Genomic DNA, 23,943 nt, shown 5'->3' on the forward strand with positions numbered 1-23,943 from the left:
TAGGGTTGTGTCATTCATTCCCCTGTCTTTGACATGTTACCATGTGTTGTGTCACAAGATTGATCGACTCAGCAGTGTTCCCATGGGATGGGGCAACATGTCTGTGGCCATTCACCAAGCTGGGATGCATGCACAGCTAAATGGAGAATCACAGTTGTTGTGAATGTTCCCCAGCACCGAGACTTGTGAAAACAGGAAACCATGACTGAAAACAGTCGTGTATTTTCTATTACATCGAACACACTCAAGAAAAAAATGACAATGGTTCTCATAGCAAAGAAACCACAGGTATCGCAAAGTTACATAAGCATTTTTCATGGTATGGATTCGGTTGATCTCATACACGTGTATGCTTTAAAAGCAAATTCATGTCCTAATAGCACAAAGCCTCCACCATACACTGATTACAGCCATAAAAATACCGGTTACACTGCCATTATTTCTGGTATATGGCCTTGTGAAGATTCCTTTGTATCTGTTTATAAAGTTGATAGAAAAGATCATCAACCTTTTAATCTACAATTACAAAACCATATTTGTAAAAGTCCTGGCTCCAAACAGCATTAACATGATTTTACAAAATGTCTGTTCCTATAGAAACAGTTTTTTTTCCCTTTGGTCATTACAAGTTCATTGAAACCTAAAATCAACATTGATGATTTTGCTCTTAAAGCCGCCGTTCTCAATCCCAGGTTCGCGCATTAGTGGGTACTCCACCCTGTCAACATAGTATCGTTTTCATTGTTTTGCGTCAAACGCCGCTATATTGATAGATTTACAAACATAAATACACGTTGAACGTCGATGAGCATGTCGGAGTGCGTACATTTCGGCATGAGGTATTTTCACCATATGGTGCGTTCGAGTTACAGATTTCACCGATTCCAGCAGTGTCGCTTGGCGAAGGATGCGGACAGTGTCCTCGACCATCTTCCTCCTCTACTGTCTATGCCTCGATCCACAAAATTACAAGTCAATATACTGGTACGCAAAAAAGCACGATCTGCATCGTTCGAATCTCTCAAATTCTTAGAACATGTAAATTTGGAAACATCGGTGTCGAAATAATGTAAAATGAGTATTTTCTGAAGATTGAACCGTGATCCCGACATACTCAACCAGCCAACGTAAAACTTTTATGAGGCCAAGATGGCGGTCGGAAGTCAGAAAACAAGTCCAGATCATCGTGTATTACATTATTTGCCAATTTGTGTTGCGAGACTTCGTTTGCATTGGAGCAAAAAAGTACAAAAATCAGATGCATTTCGAAAACTCGGACAGGAAATTTCGTAAATTTCTCAGACGGAATGAACTTTGATCGATATGCAGTGGAACTGCATCGCGTCGGTTATCGATAAGATGGCACTTGCTCACGTGGATACGTACGCTCGAAGTGACGGCGGAACGAAACAGAAGAAGTCAAATCATACTTTTTTAGCGCTATAGTCAAATAAACATTTGGTTTATTAGTAGACTCATGGAGGTACAAACGACACTCCATGGGAAACTATGCACGGATACCGTACCGCTTCACACCTCTGTGCCAGGGTATTGAACATTTCTTGATTTGTCATTAGTTTGGCAATGACAACGCGTCTATCTGACTCCGACTCTGTCGGAAGTATTGGGATATCCTTGACCGGACACGTGCTTGGCGTGATGAGCGATTTTTGGCCCGAAAACAGCAGCTGATGCAGGCCAATGACGTAATCGTCAAAAGAAGAAAATTGATATACCATTTTGCGTGACTTTTGTTGTCCGATAGTTGAATCCAAATTTGCCCGGCGTACCATACACGTTGGGTGGAAGGTAGAAGCCACAAAACCAAAAACCAAATGGCCCTTTTCAGGGCCATCAAACTTTCCAGTAAGAGAGAACCCGATAATACATTTTTTTCTTCACGGCATGTTTGTGGAGGGACCGTGTTCACGGTTACTGAGATGTAATCGACTTGAATGTAGTCTGATCATGTTTTTTTATCGCCAGAAATGCGGCGGGTAGGTACAAAAGTTGGAGAACTGTGAAGAAACTATCACGCACAGCTTTCGACACTGGAAATCTTGACACATATTTTATTTATTTTAGTCACCATTAGAAGATAAGACGAATGCTAATCTACATTAGGTACACATCAAGCTGACTCGTGTCTTACTTTGCACAAGGTTTGATTGACAGTGGTATTCAAATCCCAATCGGCGTCCCCTGGGTCGACGTTCTCACTGGCCACGCACGATTACTCACTAAAATTGTCCCGAAAACTTATCGGTTTAAAAAATATGGAGTCGTTATGTATTGATCAGGTATTTACCCTGCTGTAGAGCATTCCCATTTCATAAATTTTCATTAAAAACACGCAAAAAAAACGCAATCTGTGGAGCTCTCAGTTCAAGCTACTCGCACGGCGTCTCTTTGCATAATGAGCGTCCTTTCATGTAATCCGGTATTTATAACCAATGGGCGTCTTTAAAGAATAGTGCAAGACTATGAAAACTACCCATTACAAAAAATTGCAAAGAGGGGAACAGAGTAAACATATTTAGCCTTCCTACTGAATTACAATTGTTCTTTTTAAATGTGTAGTTTCCAATGAATTCTAATGAGAATTTTAACTGCCTTCTGCAAGACCAATCGATTTAACTGAGTAGACTTTGGTAGGGTAACTTGATATTAAATTAATTATCTGACACAAAAGTACAGCTGTTGGAGTGACGAATGAAAATGGTGTACTGGAAATCAAAAGAGCGAGGGCACAAGGGTTCTGTTTCCCCTTTTAGTATACGGAGTTGTGGTCACTATTTTGTTGACAAAATGGGTATGTCAATTCTGTTGTGACCAACCTTTCCAAATGGAAAGTTCAATGACCTGAACTGTACCTGACAAGAAGATGAGTTTGTTTTCTTTCTTTGCTTTTTGGAAAGCTTCTTCTCCCCAAGGGTACCTGTGCAGGGTGAAAAACATGAAATGAGAATTTATAGGTACCATGATTAAACTACCACTGAGTGAACTCATACTATCAGCCAGCCAACAAACTATCGATTTTATATTCGATCAACGCCATCAGTCACCTGATGAAATCTACTAGACAATGTAAACTTGACGCAATATTGATTGAAAATTTTACTAACCTATAGAAACCACCTGAAATGTTGAACTGGATCATTAATTTATTGATAATCAATTCAAAGGTGGCATGAACAAGTCACACAGCCTATTGAGGTTCAGGAAGTGTTTTTGAAGTTTTATGCTGCAGTCTAAAAAATAGTTCCACTGGTTGAAATGCTTTGTTATCGGTGTTTGTGCGATGTACAAGATTCATTGATGTTAACCAATGTCTCCTCTAATATGCAAAATTTCTGAATCCGTACAGAACACAATGGAAAACATTAATTTCAGTCATATCCATCAACAAATACAACAATAGTTCATCAGCAAAATATTATGAAATATTATGTTTATAATATCATGAGTGCAATACACAAACACTGCAGCAAAACACATGTACAGACCAAAAGACAAATATAAAAAACAATTTGTTTATTATCCCTTCAAGATTCTTCCCTGCTGACTATTTGAATGAAGATGTCGAGGGTGAACCATTATCAAGTAAAACACATGTCATTAAACCAAAACTTATAGTTGAAAAAAGATACAAGATTTAAAAGAGTCTTTGTCGATTAGGTATGTGTACAATGTATATAAATACATTACTGACTTCACTGTGAAAGTGTTTATTATTCTTGACAGTATAATAGAGCCCATTACATACCAATCTACAGGGTTCTTGGCATGTTGCAACAGGTAGGGAGATTTTTCCTTTGCCAGTCTGTTTTCCCTCAGTGGTGTTGAGTCTGTGCTGCTGCGTCCAGTTGCCATGGTTCTGCTGTAAATCAAGGGAAATCTACAAAAAAAGGAAAGAAAATGTAATGTGGTACCGATATTTTGAGGAAAGTGGTGATTTGTCTCACTTTGCTGATCACAAACTCAAATCAACACAAAATAAATCAAAGCATAACATGTTATTTATACTAGTGTAATTTACAATACAAATTTCACCTTTTACACAAATACTCAGTTATATATGAGAGCTTCTGAACCGACAGGTTCCACTGTTGTTCAATTGTATGTCACAAATTGCCCCCGTGTTTTAGGGGCAGTAATGATAGCATGTTTAAATTCAAGGCTCAAAATCACGATAAATCTTCAAATTTTAGTCAACAAACTACAAATATTTTATTTAATATAATTGCTACCACATAGAATGGATAAACATCAAGTTAAAAGTTATGACAGTGCTGTACATTGTCTCCAGCAACTGAGAGACATTCTGGCCAGGCTGATAAATTTGAAATAAAAATACCCTTGATTCAAGAAGAAGCTTTGAAGGCAACAACTGAAGGCTATACTATTTAAAAACCTGACATGGGTGTAAAAGGGTAACAATAGCATTTGTACCAAAGCATAATGGGACTTGTAAAGTATAATTTCACCTAAAGTGCTTATGTGAAACTAAACATTTTACCGATAAGACAACCAATAATAATAAACATTTTACCAATAAGGCAACAAATATGTCATTATGATTTGGTACATATCACCATGAAAACACTCAGAGTGCTCTTATCTGTTTATCAGTCACTTAACAGGTCTTCTTTGTGAAAATGCATTTGAAGGAAAATGACTTTGTCATTGATGCATTCAATCACTTGACGACAGTATTCTGACAGAAATTATCCGATAATTATGACTAGTTATGTGATAACTACCATCAATAATCTTGCCAATAAACTTGGGAACAGGTATGTTTGACCTATTTATGTGTGTACCAATAATTAGTAAAATCAGACCATAGACTTGAGGTAGAATAATAGATATTCAGAAACTCAAACTTTTACAATTTATTCTGATCTACCACTTGTTGGGGGTTCATTTTGAAGCTCTTGGTGTAAGTAAACTTTTCACTAGATTAGTTTTTTTTAAATTGAAAATTTCAGTTTTCTCCATAGAGTTAACACATGGATGGCAGCCATTTTGAATTTCAAATATCGGTAAATCTTGGGTAATTTGCTTCTCTGGTACCAAAATTTGCACTGTGACCCCCGATTTTTATTCTTCATTTTGAAAGAGAATGGTTGACATATTCCTTGAGGAAAGTTTGAGCAAAACTTGAAGACTTTCACTTTTGTGGTGCATACTACCTTAAGCAATCTTAAAGTTTAGGGAATATCATAGGTTCTGAATCAAAGTCACTTGAGCACACTGTAGATATATGTGTATGCGTGTTTGCTGGTCAACAGTTTACAATAGCAGAGCAGACACAAAGCTAGACAATCATGACATTCATCAATCAATTAATCAACTTGTTACACTTTACCGGTTGTCATTCATGTATACTTTGTCATGTCAATCACAATGCTCACTGTTCAACTGGCCACCTTCTAATCATCTTCGATTTTCATTTTCTCAAAGGTGGCTTTCATAACATCAAAACAATAACCAGTTACTTGTAAAGTATAAGATCTGTGATTTCTCAATCCCCATTTCCCCTATGCGTACACATATTTGGTCACACACAAATCTGAACCTGTGGATCCCATGGGAAGACAAGGAATGCAGCCTCTGTAATTAGCCACCCAGGTTTAGTATTCCTCGTCACCTACTTGTCAAACCTTGCAAAAAGTCTGTGCAAGGAAAAGGGTCTGTGAAGTACTTCAATACTTTTGGTATAATTCCAGGGAGACCATTGTTACATGTCTGGCTAAAATTATTGAAACACCAAATCCATAGTTACAGCACATTTGGAGACTGCAGTGTGAAGCAACACCGGGTGAAATGTGGAAAATGTGACAGGTTCATTAAATCACCATCACTCAATAACTTCTAACTTGACACATCAAATTGTTAACTTTAGCTTCTTGATCATATACAAATGTGGATCTCAAAATACAGACACCATCAAAATACTATCTGTAATCTATTTAATGATTTGCCACTATAAATTGATTTATACTAACTGAACTTCTGGGGTATTACAGTAACAGCATCTTATGAGTATACTATGGAAGTCTTAGTTAACGGGACAGTTACTCTATGGACAGCTGCAGTACTGTTGCTTGAGGTTTTGCCTGGGTATTTGGTTCGGATGGCAAACGCTGGTTTTGCCAAATTATACCCAGGTAAAGCTCGAGCTGCAGCTACTATTAGCTCTGCATGGCAAGGTTGTGTGTTAATATCGGCGTTATACGGCCTCCCACCACCAATGGGAGGCCGTATAACAGCCAGTAACACACAGCCCTGCCATGCAGAGCAACAGCTACTATGTGCATTGAAGTAGCAGTATATTTGTACAATTGTTGTCTCTCATAACATTTACTCTTTTTTCAAATTCGTTATCAAGGTCAGACTGTGACGAGCAAGGATGCATGTGCCAGTGATGCCTGAAATGCAACGGTGAAAGGATTGGTTGCTCGATCCTTTCATCAGAGGTCCCTGCTACTGCTAGCATAACTTACAAAGATTAACATTAAAGTCATAAGTGTATGACAGGACAATAATTCCGGAGAGAGGGGGCCGCCCCTCCCCCATGGTGACAGACGAATAAACGTAAACCATACACAATCATTCACAGCATTCACAATAGGCAACGACTACTGTGAGTAAAGTGTAAGTTTTCCAGGAGCACGCTGCAGAAATTTCTTATACTCTACCTGAGAAAGGTATTTCTAGAATATCGATGTAAATGTCTACATGATCGAAAAGTCCTTCGACTGAGACCATACAGCGACCGCACACCAGTGACAAACATCACCATCACACAGTTCGTTCACCCATAAACGCTCACTGTGCTCATCTCTAGCGTAGAGATCGACACTGCATGGATATAAAAGAATCAATCAATATAGTTATCTAGCCGAATATAACGAAGTCACAAAACTCAAATATAATATTAATAGCCAAAATAACACAAACTCCACACACGGAAGTGTTAAGCATGGAAGTGTTATGGCACGGTTCGTGTGTAGCGCCACCAAGCACAGAATATGTTTGGGAAAATCTGATTCCTACAAATTAAATTGAACGGGATATAACAGTTCTAATGCTGCATGGTATTTAACATGATACCTGAGGCATGCAACCACGGCATCCAAGCTCAAGGGTAGTCAACACGCGGACACGACACTGTCGTACACATGGGGATGTTGTTGCGCCGTCCTGTGCGGTCAGCCACACATGAGTTGTTTACAAGAGAAATACTAGCGAAGTATTTACAACACACGATGGTTCAAAGTATGGAAAGAAAATACATATATTTTACCTTATTAAGATAGAATATAAATATTCTTTATTAAAATCTAATCAAACAAAGGGTAAAATGTCTCATTAAAAGACTGAAAATATAAATATGGATATCGAAAGCTCAATTTATCTTCGAACTTTGTTTCAGTGTATTGTCTACTCCTCTTGATAGAAATGCAAATTACAATATGTAAGAAGTACTGTGATTGGCTAGAATCAACGCGTGCGCCGGAGGTACCGGGCCGGGGAATGACGAGTGTTTCCCTTGAGAAAACTAGAGAGTTGTAATCATCAACATTTCCACTTTACCCAGCTGTAATTCCTACAGCGAGTTTGCTACGCACGTACGGAATGGAGGCAGGTTATTATTAACCGGTAAACTAATCGCGGAATGTACTGTTGGTGTTACTATGTGTCGGTTCTCCGTGGCGTTTGCGTAGGGCTTATACTTCAACAAGTTTACTAACTACACGGACAGTCGTCGTCGTCGTGTTGTGGTCGTGGAAAGTTGAGTTGGCGCTTTCAATAAAGCACCTAATGTAGCCGTCATTCAAGTGGACAGTATTCGCTACACTTTCCCGCGGTTCTTTTTACTTGGTATCCTCAGAATGGGAAAGGAACAGGAATTATTACAAGCTGTCAAGACCGAAGATCTGGTCACCGTTCAGCGAATAGTGACCAAGCTGAAATCTAAACCGAGTAAGTTATGCGTAGACATAGTTTTGTGTGATCCTCTACCACTGCGCCGTACGAGTTGTGCATGTGTCCTTGTCGTTTTCTTTTCGCTGAGTTCACAGGTCCGGCGTGTTTTGTTTTCAGATGACTAAACTTCAGCGTGCATGTTAAAGCGGGTTTTTAAGTGCTTCTTGTACGGATTACTGGTCTTGAATGACACCAGTGGGAATGTTTTCGTACATTCGGGCGATTTATTTGCCGTCGAGAAAGTGAAATGTGAAAATTACGCGAAATCATCGCGTGGACCGCTGGAAGAATTACTAACTTACAGGATTGACATACGGTCGCTCGGCGCAGTCATCAGGAATATTGAATATTTCTCGAGCGCAATTCTCTGATTTCACAGCGCTTCCATTCAAAACATTGACCATGATTATGACCTATGATTCTACCACCAGTTTTGTTGTTTACCTGTCAAGCCAACAATTGATCACCTTGCGGCATGTTGGTGCGATCATACATGGTGCGATGTAAATAGCACTCCCTCTGGACGGGAGTTGCCACCCTCTGCATAGTGTATCATTATAGTTATCCCAAACTATGCTGTTAACATAAGCCGTAACATTATGCGTATAACCCCAACCTGTGTTGTCCTGTAAAGCCCACGACATGTTTTCCAACGTTATGTTTGAGGAAATAACTTTCAACGTCAAAAGTCTTTCCTTTCCTATCAAAGTCAAAACCTCAATCCCAGTCATAGTCATTGTCAACATTGTACCATATATCTATACCTGTATGTATATATATATATATATATATATTATATATATATATATATATATATATATATATATATATATATATATATATATATATATAATCTTTCTGCCATAGCTTATACTAATGAGAATGAAAACAAGTGCAATGTTGAAAAAAAATGATATATATTCACATAAAATTGTCTGTAAATTTTTCAATTTTCAATGAATGTTTAAGATTTAGGATGTTTTGAAAAGCTGTGGTCATGCCAACATGCGCAATTCAATAATGGACAATCCTAGATCCCTGTAAAAATGAGTTAATTCATAATGTTTCCCTTTCTCGGTATCACATGATATCTTTTCAGTGGAAAATGAATCAATGGGTGTATTATCATAAATTAATGGAAAAAGTTCATCATTAGAATATTAACGAGTAATTTCTGAAAGGTAAATTATGCAGCCATTGATTAGAAAATAATTCAGAAAATTAGCAATATTTTTTAAGCAGCAGTACCGTAATTATGTGTTTACAGTCATTTGTAAGTACCTTTCAGGAAGTCTTAATCTAACAATTGAATATCATTGAGTAAAATTTCTTCTGAATTGTGTGGGTTGTGATTGTTATTGCATTAAGCAGTGAGCCATATTCAAAGTTCACTAATATATGAAATATTTTTTGTGAGTGACATACTGAAAATGAGCCACCCACGTAAATAGTCTGGCGCGCGCCACTCTCTCATTCTAACATTTTAATTCATTTGCCGGCTTGGTATCGCTCTTCCACACACAGTCAGGTTTGCACTGCTCTGTGAAAGTGCGCCAATACCAGTCAACCATCGTGACATGTTTTACAAATGTCAGGGATGCAAAAATTACCTGTAATCAAATCAAGCTCTAATTGCATAGATTTCTGACAAAACCTGCGGTTTGCAAGCCCATAAATCAGAGAATACCTCCAACGTAGACTAAATCTTTACCTCTGGGGTTTGTCTGACATTTACTTGGTTTATGCTGTACGTGTTATTGAAGTCAGCAAAGGCAATTCACTGTACAGTCTATATAATATACAACTCAACTCAGTGATTTCTGGCGATACCATGAGACATGAATGTATTATGACTGCATAAATTTCATAACAAAAATGATTTTAGCCGTTGGAAACAGCCAGTTTATTACAAGTCTTTAATGACATTAAAATACTGAAAGGAAACAATGTCTAGACATAGTATGGAACCATTGTCATGGAAAACAGGAAGTCACTGCAAAACAAGGGGAAGTGTGGTACAAGTATGACAGTGAGCGGAGAGTGTCCGGGAGGAACAGACAAGTCTGTAGAGTGGGAAAAAAATCTCCGTTTCGGAAAAGAATAAAAGCTGATTGCATGGTTTTGAGATTAGCAGATTCAGGTTTAGAGTTTGATCAGTGCGTAGTTAATTTACAATTGTGTAACAATGTAAGTCATCCATTGATCATGAGATATCATCTGAATAGGACATCCTGGCATTCATATCTGCTTGTGGTGAATATGTTCCATAAGGTGGAATTAGATTCAGCAGCGTGGAAGAACCCACCGGATAGCTAATTCTGTAGTCAATTGGCAACCCGGTGTCAGGTTGCATCAATTAAAGTCAAGCTTCTGTTCAAGGGCTAATCAGGTTTTGTTTGTTTGAGTCCAGCCAGGGGTGTTGGCGTTACTTTTGATACCATTATGAGATATCCAGGCTCATTAGCCAATCTCCGAACTTGACTTATAAGAGCTGATCCACAACTAACCTTCCAAAGGTGAGCCTTGTGTGTGTTTCCTTGCAAGACCACCACCCAAGGAAGAAAACTTGCAAAAAGTTAAAATAATTTTCAGGATTGTTGCAATTTTTGTGTAACATTCGCAGCTGTAAGGATGAGTTAGAAGACATTAAGCATACCAGGATCACATCTGAAACTGTTGTGTGAGGTAGGTCACTGGTTGATAAAAATAGAAAAAGATAGGGTAAAGTTGATGAAGAGCAGTACAACAGTGCAGAGGAGCATGAATGATGTCCTGGCCTATTTTCTGAATGCAAGGATGTTGATAATAGAGAAATGCATTTAGTTGGAGAAACTTGCCGGTCAGGCTTCCTATGTATTGATATTCAAACCGGCCATTGAGCAAACTTCGCAAGACTAATGTAGGATGCCGGAATAAAGTGTCAATGGTGGTTTCTTGTCTTTCAGTCAACAAGTCAGGGTTATAAATCTTCCTCTGTTCCAGCTTGAACACTTTTTTCAAAGCAATTGTTGAAAAGAAAAGCCATTTAGGACCATAGTGCTCTTGTTAAGTGGTGGGTTGAATGTGAAATCCCTGCCCAGACATTGTCTTAAAATCCTAAGCTGTTTGGTAAAGATTATTTGAAAGATTTCAGTTGAAATATTATAAATGGTCCTTGCCTACTTTTTTAAAGAGACTTTGTCAAGATTTTTGTATGAAATGGGCCTCCCAGAAAGTGATTTCACTGTTATGCCAAACAAATTAGTCTTATTTTCTGCAGAGGCTCGACTCTAAGTGGCTTGGTTATACTCAGTATTGTATACACAAAACAGTTATACGTGAAGCATTTCAGATGGAGTGACAATGACCCAGACCTCCTTGGCAGCCCTCACAGGTTTTGTTTACCTTGCAAATCATACCATTAGCCCCATTTGACACCTTACAGTAGAGGAATGCATACCATAGCCAAATCACAGAGGGACTGTGACCTTATATAGGCTACATATCTCCTACCTTTGTTTTATGACCTATTCAAGTTTAAAGTGAAGGTGACCTAATTGCCAACAAACAATTAACCTGGGGTGCTTCTGTGTTCGCCCTCAAAAGTACCACTGTCATGTGAATGTTGAATAGTAACCAACTATTCTAGGTACAACTACTCTAAATTCATAATGTATAATATATTCAATCTTTCAATTCAGATCTGTTCACATCAAATCTTGCCAATTTATTATATTGAAAAATAATATCATCAGGGAGTACGTTTATGCAAGTTACACTTCCTGCATTCTAAAATGTTAAAAGTTGCCCGTTTTTGCTTTTGATAAGGGGATCCTGTTTCTCTCATTTAACTATACAGATTAGAATTTGTGTCCTGTAAATTTAGTGTACAGTGAGCTCTGTGAACCATATTTTAGATAAAAATCATATATTATTTTTTATTCTGTTTGATATTAATGACATGCAGTTATGAAATTTATTTGCGCTAGTGTATTAGGGAAAAAATCAATACATGTAGAAAAATCATACTGCTATCGCAATATTGAGGTTCCAATTCTAAAGATGGAAACATGATATGAAATATCCTACAACTACACATTTCTTGACGTCGTCCTTGAACTACACAAAAATGCTGACACATTGATAATGGCCCATTCTGAATCAAGTGTAGCATTTGATAGCAGATGGCTGCACTAGTCATTTCCCATTTCTACAAATCATTGCCACGATAACTCTCCAATGTATAGAACCTTTATTCATGGATTTCTCTTATCTCTGTAGTGGCGCTGAAAATACATGAAGGATGTAATAAACTAGACACCCTTGTAGACCCTCAGGCTCTTTATTGAATAAATACGATGGCGCATACGCTGTTCAGAGCAATATCATTTGACTTGTCTCCTACAGTATGATGCTTGTAGGTACCCTTGAATTATAATGGACAGAAGTTATATAGGAGACTGTTCAAGACTTTAAATATCAACCCCCTTTTTATTTTTTGTTGATTTCTAGGGATCGACGTGCCTCTCCCCTTTATCAGCACTATTCACTTTGCTCTGCAGTAATAGTGCTATCAGTTTGTTTGCCAGAGAGTACAGTATTGCTATCAACACCCGTTTTGCATTGACGTAGCTGCTGCCTGTGAGAAGGGGCTGATTTATTGATAGCAGATAGCAATGCAATCCTCTTGCCTCAAATACAGGCTGTCTTGAACTTGATTGATCAACCACAAAGAGATGGCAACAACTCGCTATAAACAAACTAATTAAAATTTTCTCATTAATCAGATTGAGTAATTGAGTTTGCAGATTAGATTGATATCTTAGAAACGGCCACTGCTGCGGGCGTCATATACTTTGCAATAACAGGAAAGACAGGCAGTTGATGACTTGGGAAGTAGCGGGAAGTAGCTTGGAATGGCTTGTTTTCCACTTTTGTGCATTTCACTTTTACCGTTTGCAAAACAGGAAATACTTGTGGTTGAGGGAAAAGCTTGATATGTGGAATAAAAGTGTTTGTGCAATGGTGCCTGGATAAGCTTTCTGCGCAATATTGCATACTTTACGCGGTAAGCAAGAGGCATCGGGGGACATAGGTAGGTTTTCTTTACAAGCTGGTTTCTAGGAGACCAACCAGGGTACCAAGCCATAAACGTGGCCAAGCAGCAGAAAAAATCAGAAATAAAACCTTTTCAATCCCACTCCGTAAATGCCATATGTTGGATTTTTAGTGACCTGAGTGTTATGGTTTGTGTTGGTGAACTTTTAAAACTCCATGCGAGACACGGTATTCAAAAACGGGGCATCAAAGAGCAAATTGAAGCACTTAAAATGATGCATGAAATATTTATGAAGCTTGAAATACAGATAATCAGCAGATTAATGTTGGGATTTTCTCTCAAGGGTGTGATACTGTTTCTTAATAGCTTACCTTTCTTGAGATATTTCTTTAGAACATTTCCTCAGAGTGCTTTACCTCTTCAAAATTGCACATACATTTTTCAAATTCACGAATTTTTTCTCTTTTTCTCAATATAGTTGTTGCTTTAAACATCACAGACATAATTGAGTTAAAGTGAAGCCCTGCCTGTCTTTCCCAGTATAATATAACCTACACTGTAATTACTGCAGTGCCGAAATGTGCTGAACACCTGTAAAATATCAGTGTCTGTTGTGCACTCATTTTAGCCTCAAAGGTGACATTCAGGAATGACAGAGACCTTAATACATCTTAATGTGGCTGTTTGGTTAGCTATAAGGAAAGGCAGAATCAATTTCTTTTTAGAGTAGGTAGTCATTTCTATGCCTCACATGCTGAAAAGGAATTTTCTCTATCGCCAAATAATGACACTGGTATTGAAAATGCACAGTAACCTGAATGCTGGCAAGGTGTTGACACGTTCGCCAAAGATTACACTTTTTCACGGTCGAGTAAATGAAAGTGGTGAATTGGCCAGGTTGTTATCAGCAATCTTTGGGAAACATTTATCGTACAGTAGGGATTTCTGTTCTGAGTTTGGCAACAGCGATATCTGTCAGTAGCCGTTACTCTGTGCAGATAAAATGGTATGGCATCAAATATGTGGTGCCTTTTTTTTCAATAAAAAAAATAGGTGAAAGATTCTTGACATTACAGTTTGTGTTTGCAGTTGTACAAGAACAAGCTAATTTTGTACAGTAAGATTGTCATTGAAAAAATATTGTTACATCTGCAGCCTGACAACACTTTATGTTTCATTGCTTTTCTATTATAGATAATCTAAGTAATGCATGCTTTCTCCCAAATGCCACAAATTGATGGACTGTGAAGTCACCATGTGTTATCTTCAATTCACTGAGATACATGTATAGAGGAACATGTACTTCTCCTTACTGTCTCAGTACTTTATTTTTCTCAATCTACCCAATTTTAATATTAGTCTTTGGATTTTAAGGGCTATTGATTGTTTGTAGATTAGATATAACTAATGTATTTTTTAGAAATGTATAAACTCATCAAACTGCCGTATTAGTTCAATCAACACTACTTTGTGTTCTTTTGCAGAAAAATTGGGATCTAGGAAAAGCGGCTCAAGTTATCAAGATTCAGATGGGTAGGTAATTCGTCAAGATATTGAATTCTTGACAGTTTAACTACAAAACGTTTTTCACATTCCCTTCCTCTATGAACAAGATCTTAAAATCATCGTTTTTTCTGATACCTGTGTGCAATAGGTTTCACACAGGTGTATTTTCCAAGTTGATCCACCCCACAACATCTGGAATGATGACATTGGTCATGTGTAGTGTTGTGTCATGCGAGCAAGGTGCCATGATTTGATACTTCACTCTCACATTGTGTTGTAAAGACAGAGATGAGCAGAGCACACTGTCTACGCTCATCTTCTACACCCTCCTATTCTATTCAATTAGTGTAAACTTATTAGAATGTAATCAATCAGACAAGGCAAAAAAACAATGTCGGACCAGTTTGAATTTCAACAATCTGTCACATGTCCACTCGACCGAAGAACCAGAAATAGCAGTTTGAAGAGTTTCAGTCTACGGCAGGTAAAAATAACCTGCCCAGGTTGTTATTAGCTCTTTCATGCATTGTTTTGCTTGTTTTCCTGCATATCTGGAGTTCACAATGGAATACCTCTTTTGCCAATTTAGCAGTTTTCCGTGAAAGGAACAAGTGAGCTGAAACAAACTGCTTGAGTAGATTCCTATAGAGGGGACTTGAAAGCTGGCATAGCCATCATTTACTTCTCTTGAGAAAAAATGTAATGTATGCACGGAAATAGCAAAAAGGAAATGATTTCATTGTGGATGTTGGTGATGTATGTTTTGAACAATGTCCCAGAATAATCGACAATTGCGAAGTATCGATGTGTTTCATGTTAAGTAAGGTGTGAATTCCTGGTCTGAAGTCATGGAGGTCAAAGAAATACTTAATAATCTTATTGTCATCACATGCATAGCATTGCCTTTTTGTCATGTGGGAAATGGTGTACAAGCAATGTTAAGATGTGCCTGCCCAGCCAGTTTTCAATACCTGCGTGTTGACAGCGATACACATCTACATCTAACAGTTTCTGGTCACCTTGTCAGGCCGTGATTACGGACGCTTATCTCACGGTGGCCATTAAGTCCATGAAATCTGCCGACAGTCCATTATTGACGTGCCTTTGAATACGCGATATACCTTGTCGGTTGTTCAGTCACCTGTACTTTTTCGGTGCATGAACAGCTTTGTCTGGTAGCCGGCATTTTTTGAACAGATTGACCCCTCTGTTCATCCGCTACTCTGTAGCTATATCATCATGTCCACCCGATTCACGTGGCCGGAGGAACTTCGTCTTCAGTCATGTGTTGTAATTTCCTCTTGGCATGCCTGTTCTGAACCTGACTGACCCCCAGTATCTCCTTACCTGTGCATGTGAAGGGAAACCCATCCCCAAGTATAATTACCTGTGAAGTAGATATGAGTCAGACATATTCCCAGTGGTCGGAAGTGTTCTCCTTGTGTGCTTTTTTGTCCTCGACAAAGGACAGGTAGAACTGCTTGGGGAAACAGTCTTTGAAAAGCTAGTGTGGTGTGTGTGTTTGCATACTAATGGTGGAAAAGCAAGATTTACAATTTGTGATTTTCCACGGTACTTTGTCAAAGACTGTTAGAGAAAGGAGTTGTATCGAGGCGTTACCTTGTGAATATTCAGGCTGTTTTTGAAGAGTCCAAGTTCCACTGTACTGCTCCCAGCCACTCCTAACAGTTATTTGCAGGTCTCAAGCTGCCTTGAAACTATATGAGTACACACAATACACACACATGCACAGACACACACATACACATGTAAAGGCAAAGAAACCAGTGATGAACACTGATATATCATCACGTGAATTTGTCCATAAATTTACGATACAGCTGCCCTGTGTCAGAAGGATTGTGTGTTTTTCTGTAGTTACCTAAATATTTGCTTGATGTGTGACAGGATAACAGGTGTAATTTATGTGCTGTTTTTTACGTTTTTCCTGAGTTGCCCATTCAGTGTTAGTGTGTTTTTGGCTGTCTGTTTTTCCAGATCATTCCATTTGGGGCGATATACAGTTGGTACGGTTGAGTGGACGTATGTATATATGTGTTGAGTACTTTTTATTCATTTAATGCAGTGTACATATGTAAATGGAGTGTATTTTAGAATTTAGGGCTATTTCGGTACCACTACATGTATCTGGTATTTGTAAATGCGTCACACCCCGAACCAGTTTTTAATTATAGTATCACAGTAGGGGAGTAAGTGCATTCAAAACACACACATGTCACTGTGCTTTGATATTTGAGCTGAAGTCAGTCAACTTAGTCTGTTTTATTCCTAGAGAACGACTGAACAACAACCGTTTCCCATGATGCACTTCAAGGAACTTTCAGTCCGTCAAGGCTTTCAAATTAATTGAAAGTGTGAGAAAAGATGTTTTTCCCCGTCATCCTGTGGTTTCTTGTTGTGGAGTAGCATGGGTTGAGTCTGTGCAAAGAGGAATACGTCAACACGTCAGAGTTGCGTGAAAAGAGCCAGTAGCCTTAACAGAAATTCTTTCTACACCTCTGAGGGAATGTTTGTTCTGTGTGTATATGCTAGACAAGTTTCCCTCGGCCATTTCAGTACGGACTGAGAACACTGACTGGCAGCATTGTTAATCTGTGTCATCTTACAACAGGTGGTGCTGGTGTTATTTTTTTAAGCGGCAACATTCTTAGGTAGCCCCTGCTGGCTAGAAAACCAAGCAAAGAGAAGGAAAAACAAACCTAGGAGTTTCAATTTATTGAGCTGGTGACAAACAGGCTTAAAGTTTTTGCAACTCTCAGATGTTCTTTTGTTTTTCATGATTCAGACGAGTGACTTGAAGTTGTTTTGACACCAGGTGAGGTCATGAAAACTTTTGATGATACTGGTCTACCCATTTTACCCCTGTTTGCCATAATTGATCCACCTGCATCATTCCAACATATTAGAGTTCAATCAAAGTGTTTTGCCCTCAGTGTTTAGAGAAGACTAAAATTTATGTCAGCTTGTGGGCTTTTTTGGAAATGTGTATCTCTTTTGTCATGTGCCTGCATATAGTTAATATGAATATTTCATGGTACACCACAAGGCGAAAATTGATGTATGGAAAATGTATGATATGTTTTTACTTGTGGAAAAGAAATCAACAATAGACATGTAGGATACTGAGTGACTGACCGGTAAACGTTTGTGGTTTATTTCTCAATAGAAACTTGGTTAAATTTGGCAACAGATTTTCATTCTGGTGGCGTCATTTGTGGAGTGAAAAACTAATCCTTTAAGCATATGTTGGAATTTTTCCAATCATTTCCCGCACACATCTACGCACATTGTTGAGAACACCTACGCACTGGTGTGTGGTGTTTTATGAATGGCATACAGATTTGCCTTCAACAGTGATTCACAGTGGTGGTATACGTCACATGATTGCTCTGATTTTAATCTGTTGTCGTCAATATTAGACATTTGACATGTCCAAATTTGGACTCGGGTTTCGGAAATGTTATGAAGAACGTATCCGCAAGAATTAAACCATTTCATTAGAAGTAAATTAATTTTCAAAGTTTTATAATTATTATCAAATAAATTAGGAGATAATTTTGTTCTTTTCACATGCAAGAAATAAAACACTGCTGAACTTGATGACATATTATGTCAGTTTTATGACACGTGTGCTGGTATAGTCTTGACCTTGAGTCTGTAAAGTTTACAAGTCAGTTCAAGGTTAGAATACTACCAAATATGTTGCTATCAGGTAATTTATGCCATATATGTATTTTTTATGTATATATAGAGAAAAAATTTTAAATTTACATGAAAGACATTAATGTTTAAAACATTACCATACATTGCAATCAGAATCTTAGATATGTGGTCATTTTCACAGAACTCAGAAATCTAAGTTCACCACTATGGATGTTCTAAACATCAATGAAATCACTTTTCCCCCATGAACACTTTATCTATGTGAGTGATGAGAATATTTACTGTATATCACCCTTGATCACCTGAGCTGAGGCAATATTTGTTCGTACTGCCCTTGATCACATGATCACTGTAAATTTTGTGTGATGAATGGCATGTATAATCTGATTTTCCAACGAACTGACAAGTGTAACTGAATTTTCTCGAAGGAACTGTCTTCAGTGTTGTGTGAAGAATTTTGCACTTTGTGTGATTAATAGGCTGATCCAGGAAGTGCGATTGTTGTGTTGGTTCTCTATGAAATATAATGATGGTATTGTGTTTTGATTTGGTAATACCTTTGAAATTTGAAAGGGTGTGTCCCATGGCGTAAATGGCTCTCAACTGACTTCATTAAAATGTCACAGGGCTGTAAACTTAGCGGATAATTCCATTCATGTACTTGGCAGTAGACAAAGTATTTCTTTCAGTTGGCCTCTGTCAGGTTGTGCTATGCTTTCGTCATGCTATGCAAAGCTCTGTGGTCTTTGCTGCGCAGTTCACAGATGTGATGGATTGGATCTGGTAGGACTTTTCCACACAGCGTTGACACTGTGGCATGTGTCCTTTTTTTTGCACAATAGAGTTGTTAAAGAAACGTGGAATGATTGTTGATGGAGGTGTATGCAGACCATGAAGGGAATGACAACTGTTTCTCTCTGCTAGCCATCTGGTGTTGCAACTCTAAAAGTTGTCGCATAGTGTGTGATACCTGTATTTGCAGCCCTCAGTAAGGGCAACATTGCTGAATTCTGGTCAAGTGTGATTACAAAGTCAAAGTGCATATGATGTATTTGGCCGTACTTGATCCAGTGTTCTGTCCAGCTACTGTTTACGTTACAGCTGCAAGAAAAATGGTTATTTTTTGGATAGTTTTGCCATACTTTACCCAAGAATGCAAAGTTTGAAAAAAACATAGTGGGGTCAAGTTAAAAGTCAGACAATTGTTGACCAGTGTGTCCATGTGATGTTTATTTCAAGGGCATTGACCTTGATTACCGTACTTTCAAAATGAAATGTCAGCACTTTGTGAAGAATGGCAAGGAAATGTTAATTTTAACTTGCCAACAAAACCCAATCCTTTGTTGATACTAATTATGGCACTGTTTACTTTGCATTTCAAAGCAACATTTCACTAGAATTTGCAGAATTCTTGCAGCCATCAAACAAGCACAGATGCTTCTCAGATCAGCTACATGGAAGATTCCAAGGCAGATGTCATGTCTGCTTGATTGCCGGCAAGTTATATTTGATGTCAGCAAGATACAGACTCCCTGTGTGGCCTCAGTATTTCATTAATGCCACTCAATACACATGCCAGAAATGTCCTCAGAGAAATTTCATTTTCAATATTAGTTAGGTTATGTTTCATACCTGGAGCTGGTAGGTCAAACCTGGCTTCTGAAACACAGTCAAAGGTCAAAGGTCATTACTCCCCCTCTTTCTGTCTCCCTTCTCTTTTTCTGTACTCCCCCTCTTTCTGTCTCCCTTCTCTTTTTCTGTACATGTGTATCTTGCATGTTTTATCCTTATCTGTCTCTCCCTTTGTCTGTGTCTGTCTGTGTCTGTCTGTCTCTCACTCACACTCTCTCCCTCTCTATTTGTTTGTCTGTCTGTCTCTCACTCACTCTCTCTCTCTCTAAGCTTTCTAAGCTCTTCTGAAAATCAAATTTTAATTTAAACCCCCCCCCCCCCACTCTCTTTAAAGGCAGGGGGAGCCTATAAATACCCCCTATCTCCCTGGGCATTCATAATCCAACATGAGTGGCACATGGTAGCAGCGTCAACGAATGCTCCCGAAAATCTGGATCTTTCAAGCACCATGGTGTAAATTAAAGCACTGTTCCAACATATTACGTTTTGTGAATACTTGTGGAATCACCTTGTTGGCGAAATTCTCTCATTTTTTCCATGTTAAGTTGCTTTTTGATGCCAAAACTGCTTCGATGCTGTGTTTGAAGCGTCCAAAGAACAATGGATGAAAGCGTTCAAACAGGTGCCAATCACGAGGGGACGCGAAAAGGTGCAAACGATCAAACATTTGTTGTGTACATCGGATCGAATACGATGTCAACAATGAATAAACGATTCTTACTATATACTGAGCAAAATACTTGACCAACGGTTACATGGACAAAGCGGCGACATGCGGACTCATTTTGGATCGAGCACGAAGAACTACATTTCTAACTACTTTCAGCCGAAATCAACTCGATTACGATATGCCTACACATGGAGCTACCAAAGTAGTGGCTCCATGGCCTACCCAAATCACTCAACCACTCACAGAAGGCGAAAAATTGCTCTCGTGACGTCCAAAACCGTTGTTTGCTGGCGATGCACGGTCAACTCAAAGGCCAATGCAGTGGCCGGCCACTGGATACGTTCATGCAACGATTATACAGGTGCCCATGAGCTGCATTATTTCCCGGCGGTCAGGTCGGGGCTATGAACTAAATCGCGATCCATTCATCTCTGTTGGAGTTGTCAAAAAAGATACACTTGCCATAGATTATAGCATCAAATGGTGACCGTTCAGACTGAAACATGAAAGGTCTGAAGATCGCCGTGATGTCGTTCTATCTCTATACGTTTTTCTGACCTTGTTTTTTTGACGAAATTGCTCTAATATTATCTGACGTGTCTTTGAAATCTTTATCAACTTTCCTTTCCGGACTAGGGCGCAACATTACCTTTTTTCACTTTCATAGTAACCTAGGATTCATTTAATTCGCTGATTAATATACTCTTCTGTACTTCCTCGATTGTCTGTAACTGCCTTTCTCTTCCCGATATCGATATCAAGAAATCTGACAACTACTAACGAATAGTCGGCAAAATTTACAGAAACTAGCAACAGTAATTACATGTATGGTAATTTTATCGTCTGTAGCCTAAGCGGGTTCCCTTGGCGGAAGCAGTATAACGATCTGTGTTCCAATTTTTACCCTACAGAGTGAGTGTAGTATTCGAACAACTGAGATCGTAATCTTAGGCTGTTCCGAGTGGCCTTAGGATTATTTATAATATACAATAAATTGACCCTATCAAAATTACTGTTTTTCACATTGCTTGGATATCGATATTTTTTCTATATTTTTTGTCTTTGATTTGAAGTCTTTTGATTCTCCATTGGCTGCAGCTCGGGATTTTTCAAGATAACAATCAATTATACATTTCCTACATCTTTGAAACGGGGATTTCATACGGTAATCTTTCTTTTGATGAAAATTTTGTGAGGTCTTTGCAATTTGTTCCCACCATGAGTGTGAACTGATTCTTTGTTAGTAAAAATCGTCAGAAATGGTCCAGTGGCCGTGATAAAATAGACTCGGGTGCAAAAATCATTGCGAGGAAGATAGTAAGAAATTCACATTGCGATATTTGCTGTCGTATTTCTCAACAGGAATAACGCATTTTTACGCATTGTGTTATAAGAAGATCAGGTGTTCGGCAGTCAATTGCTTCTATCATAATAATCTTGATCGCAGCTATTAGGCGAGAAGACAGCGGGCTCTTATAATCTCGCAAAATTATTGATATTATATCTTTGTGTTGAAAATTTTCGATCGAAGGCAGCAGCTCAAATCAACAGCCGTGGTATATTGGGAATCGTGTTTATCACTGGACGCAGAACTACCTTGCTATCAACATTACGTTCTGTACCAATGTACGCCCTTGAAAGTTATAGAGTCAGCTGTGGCATCGGCAGTTACACATTGGTCGTAATCTTTTCTTATTCTGCCCCGTCTTTTGTACCGTCTAGAAATTTCAAAGCTAGAAATTTTTACCGTGACATATAACACAGTGACCTTGCACACTAATGATCATTCCACTGTTTCTGTTGGGGTTTGCTGGTTTTATGATTTGCCCCGTGGCCCCGGTAAAATATTTTCCATACGATACACAGTTGAATTTTTTTAGGTAAATTTAGTATATTCCCAGTTTGTGGGGAAAAGTTGTCTAGAATGAAAGGTTGAGTTGACGCTGATAGAGTAGATGTCGGGCCCGGCACAGTTGACTGAGGTCCGGTCGGTTTGGGGTCGTTTAGTCCAGAAACCTGCAAAGTTCTGTATGATCATCGTTCGGCATTTGGGTGTTTTAACTCAATTTTTTGTACAAAGTAATTCAGTAATAATGTACGCCAGATTCCTTGTGTTGTTTTAGCACAAGGACGGCTTTAGATTAAAAACGTAAAAATGTTCAGTGCTCGTAAATGCGTGCAAAGTTTTAGTGACTGTTTACGCAGTATAGTCATCAATACGACTAGGATTTGCCAGCACGTAACGATTGTAATTCCGCATCAATAGTGCATACGAAAATTTTGTGCTGAATCGAAGGAGGTAAAAATTACGGTAGGAAAGGTCGGTCCATTTTTCGTCAAAGTTGTTGATCTGCAAAATCTTCACTGTGTACAAACTACATGAGTGGCTGTTATAGGTCTACACGTCTCACGTGCTTTCCACTGTTCCTTGTTACCAGCTATGTTCAAAGCGCCGAGTTACAGACATTGGTAAAGTACCGGGTACATTGTGTTCAAAACCTCTACCTGTTTGCTCCTCGTGTTTTTGTGTGTCCCTAACGTCGACTGGCTCTATGCTGTATGTTGCGAACACACATAGCTGTCATGATTAAGATTTCCTGGGTAAATAGATATACTCATAGTTTATTCCGCCTCTGACACAAAGATACACACTGTTTTACATGTGCCACTCCTAGGCCCTGGGATCGATTGCCATACCTTTAAGAGAGTGAGGGGGGTTTAAATTAAAAATACCTCTAAAAGTCTGACAGTGCTTCTCTGTCTCCCCTCCTTACATCTCCCATCCCCTCCTGTAACAAATGGTTACTCCTTGGTGCCCAGGGTGACTTCAGAACCTTCCTTGGAGTTTCAATTAGCACAGCCATGAGGTAATTGAAATGGAGAATTCATTAGTGGGGGATTATGCATTCGAAAATACTCAGCAAAGAGTGGGGGTGAGGCAGTGATGCGTGTTCATCTATTCATCGGTGACAATTCAGCCGCTAATCAGCCATTCAAAATGATGCCTGCCGTCAAAGTTTCGTGTTATCGAAAAACTGAACCCAACCAATCATCTTTCACTGAAATACCCACCCACAGTAGCAATCATATCTAGCATAATACACCCAGATTGGAGAAAATTACTTGAGGGAATTCTTAACGAAATCATTTCACAATCTGAGTTCTTTGTAGATGTGCCCATTCATATTGGACGGTGTAACAGTGTGGAGTTCACTGCCTTTTGCGAAGAATAAAGTGAATAATGACTCTTTTGCTGTAAATTGATTTTTTTTTTGCTGAGCGCACAAAAAAAGGTGGTATTACTGCCAGCAATTACCCCTGCAATAACTCGGGTAATTGTGTTAAGGTAATTGAACTTAGACAGCCAGTGTGCAGTTAGCTGATGGCACTATTCATTGCACGCTAGATAGCTCAACTG

At 38.6% G+C, this 23,943-nt stretch overlaps 2 protein-coding genes across 4 annotated transcripts in view; one reads left to right on the plus strand and one right to left on the minus strand.

Annotated features, from left to right (window-relative positions):
• Window positions 1–16,331, minus strand: part of LOC139151860 (spermatogenesis-associated protein 20-like) — a 119,539-nt gene extending 103,208 nt beyond the window's left edge. The window contains exons 1-4 of one of the 3 annotated variants that reach the window (XM_070724887.1): window positions 7,120–7,260; window positions 6,705–6,867; window positions 3,767–3,898; window positions 2,874–2,938 (exon numbers count right to left, since the gene is read on the minus strand). In XM_070724887.1, the coding sequence (XP_070580988.1) occupies window positions 2,874–2,938; window positions 3,767–3,898; window positions 6,705–6,808 (301 nt within the window). In that variant the 5' untranslated portion in view covers window positions 6,809–6,867; window positions 7,120–7,260. Of the gene's footprint in view, window positions 1–2,873; window positions 2,939–3,766; window positions 3,899–6,704; window positions 6,868–7,119; window positions 7,261–16,159 lie in introns of those variants that run through there. The other 2 variants (XM_070724889.1, XM_070724888.1) reach the window with 2 other exon arrangements.
• The window catches only part of LOC139151862 (caskin-2-like), a 133,569-nt gene continuing 117,338 nt past the window's right edge, over window positions 7,713–23,943 (plus strand). Inside the window, 2 exon segments of the mRNA XM_070724892.1 lie at window positions 7,713–7,992; window positions 14,518–14,566. Coding sequence (XP_070580993.1) covers window positions 7,902–7,992; window positions 14,518–14,566 — 140 coding nt within the window. The 5' untranslated portion in view covers window positions 7,713–7,901.

This window comes from Ptychodera flava, chromosome 15 (assembly GCF_041260155.1).
Source record: "Ptychodera flava strain L36383 chromosome 15, AS_Pfla_20210202, whole genome shotgun sequence".
NCBI lineage: Eukaryota > Metazoa > Hemichordata > Enteropneusta > Ptychoderidae > Ptychodera > Ptychodera flava.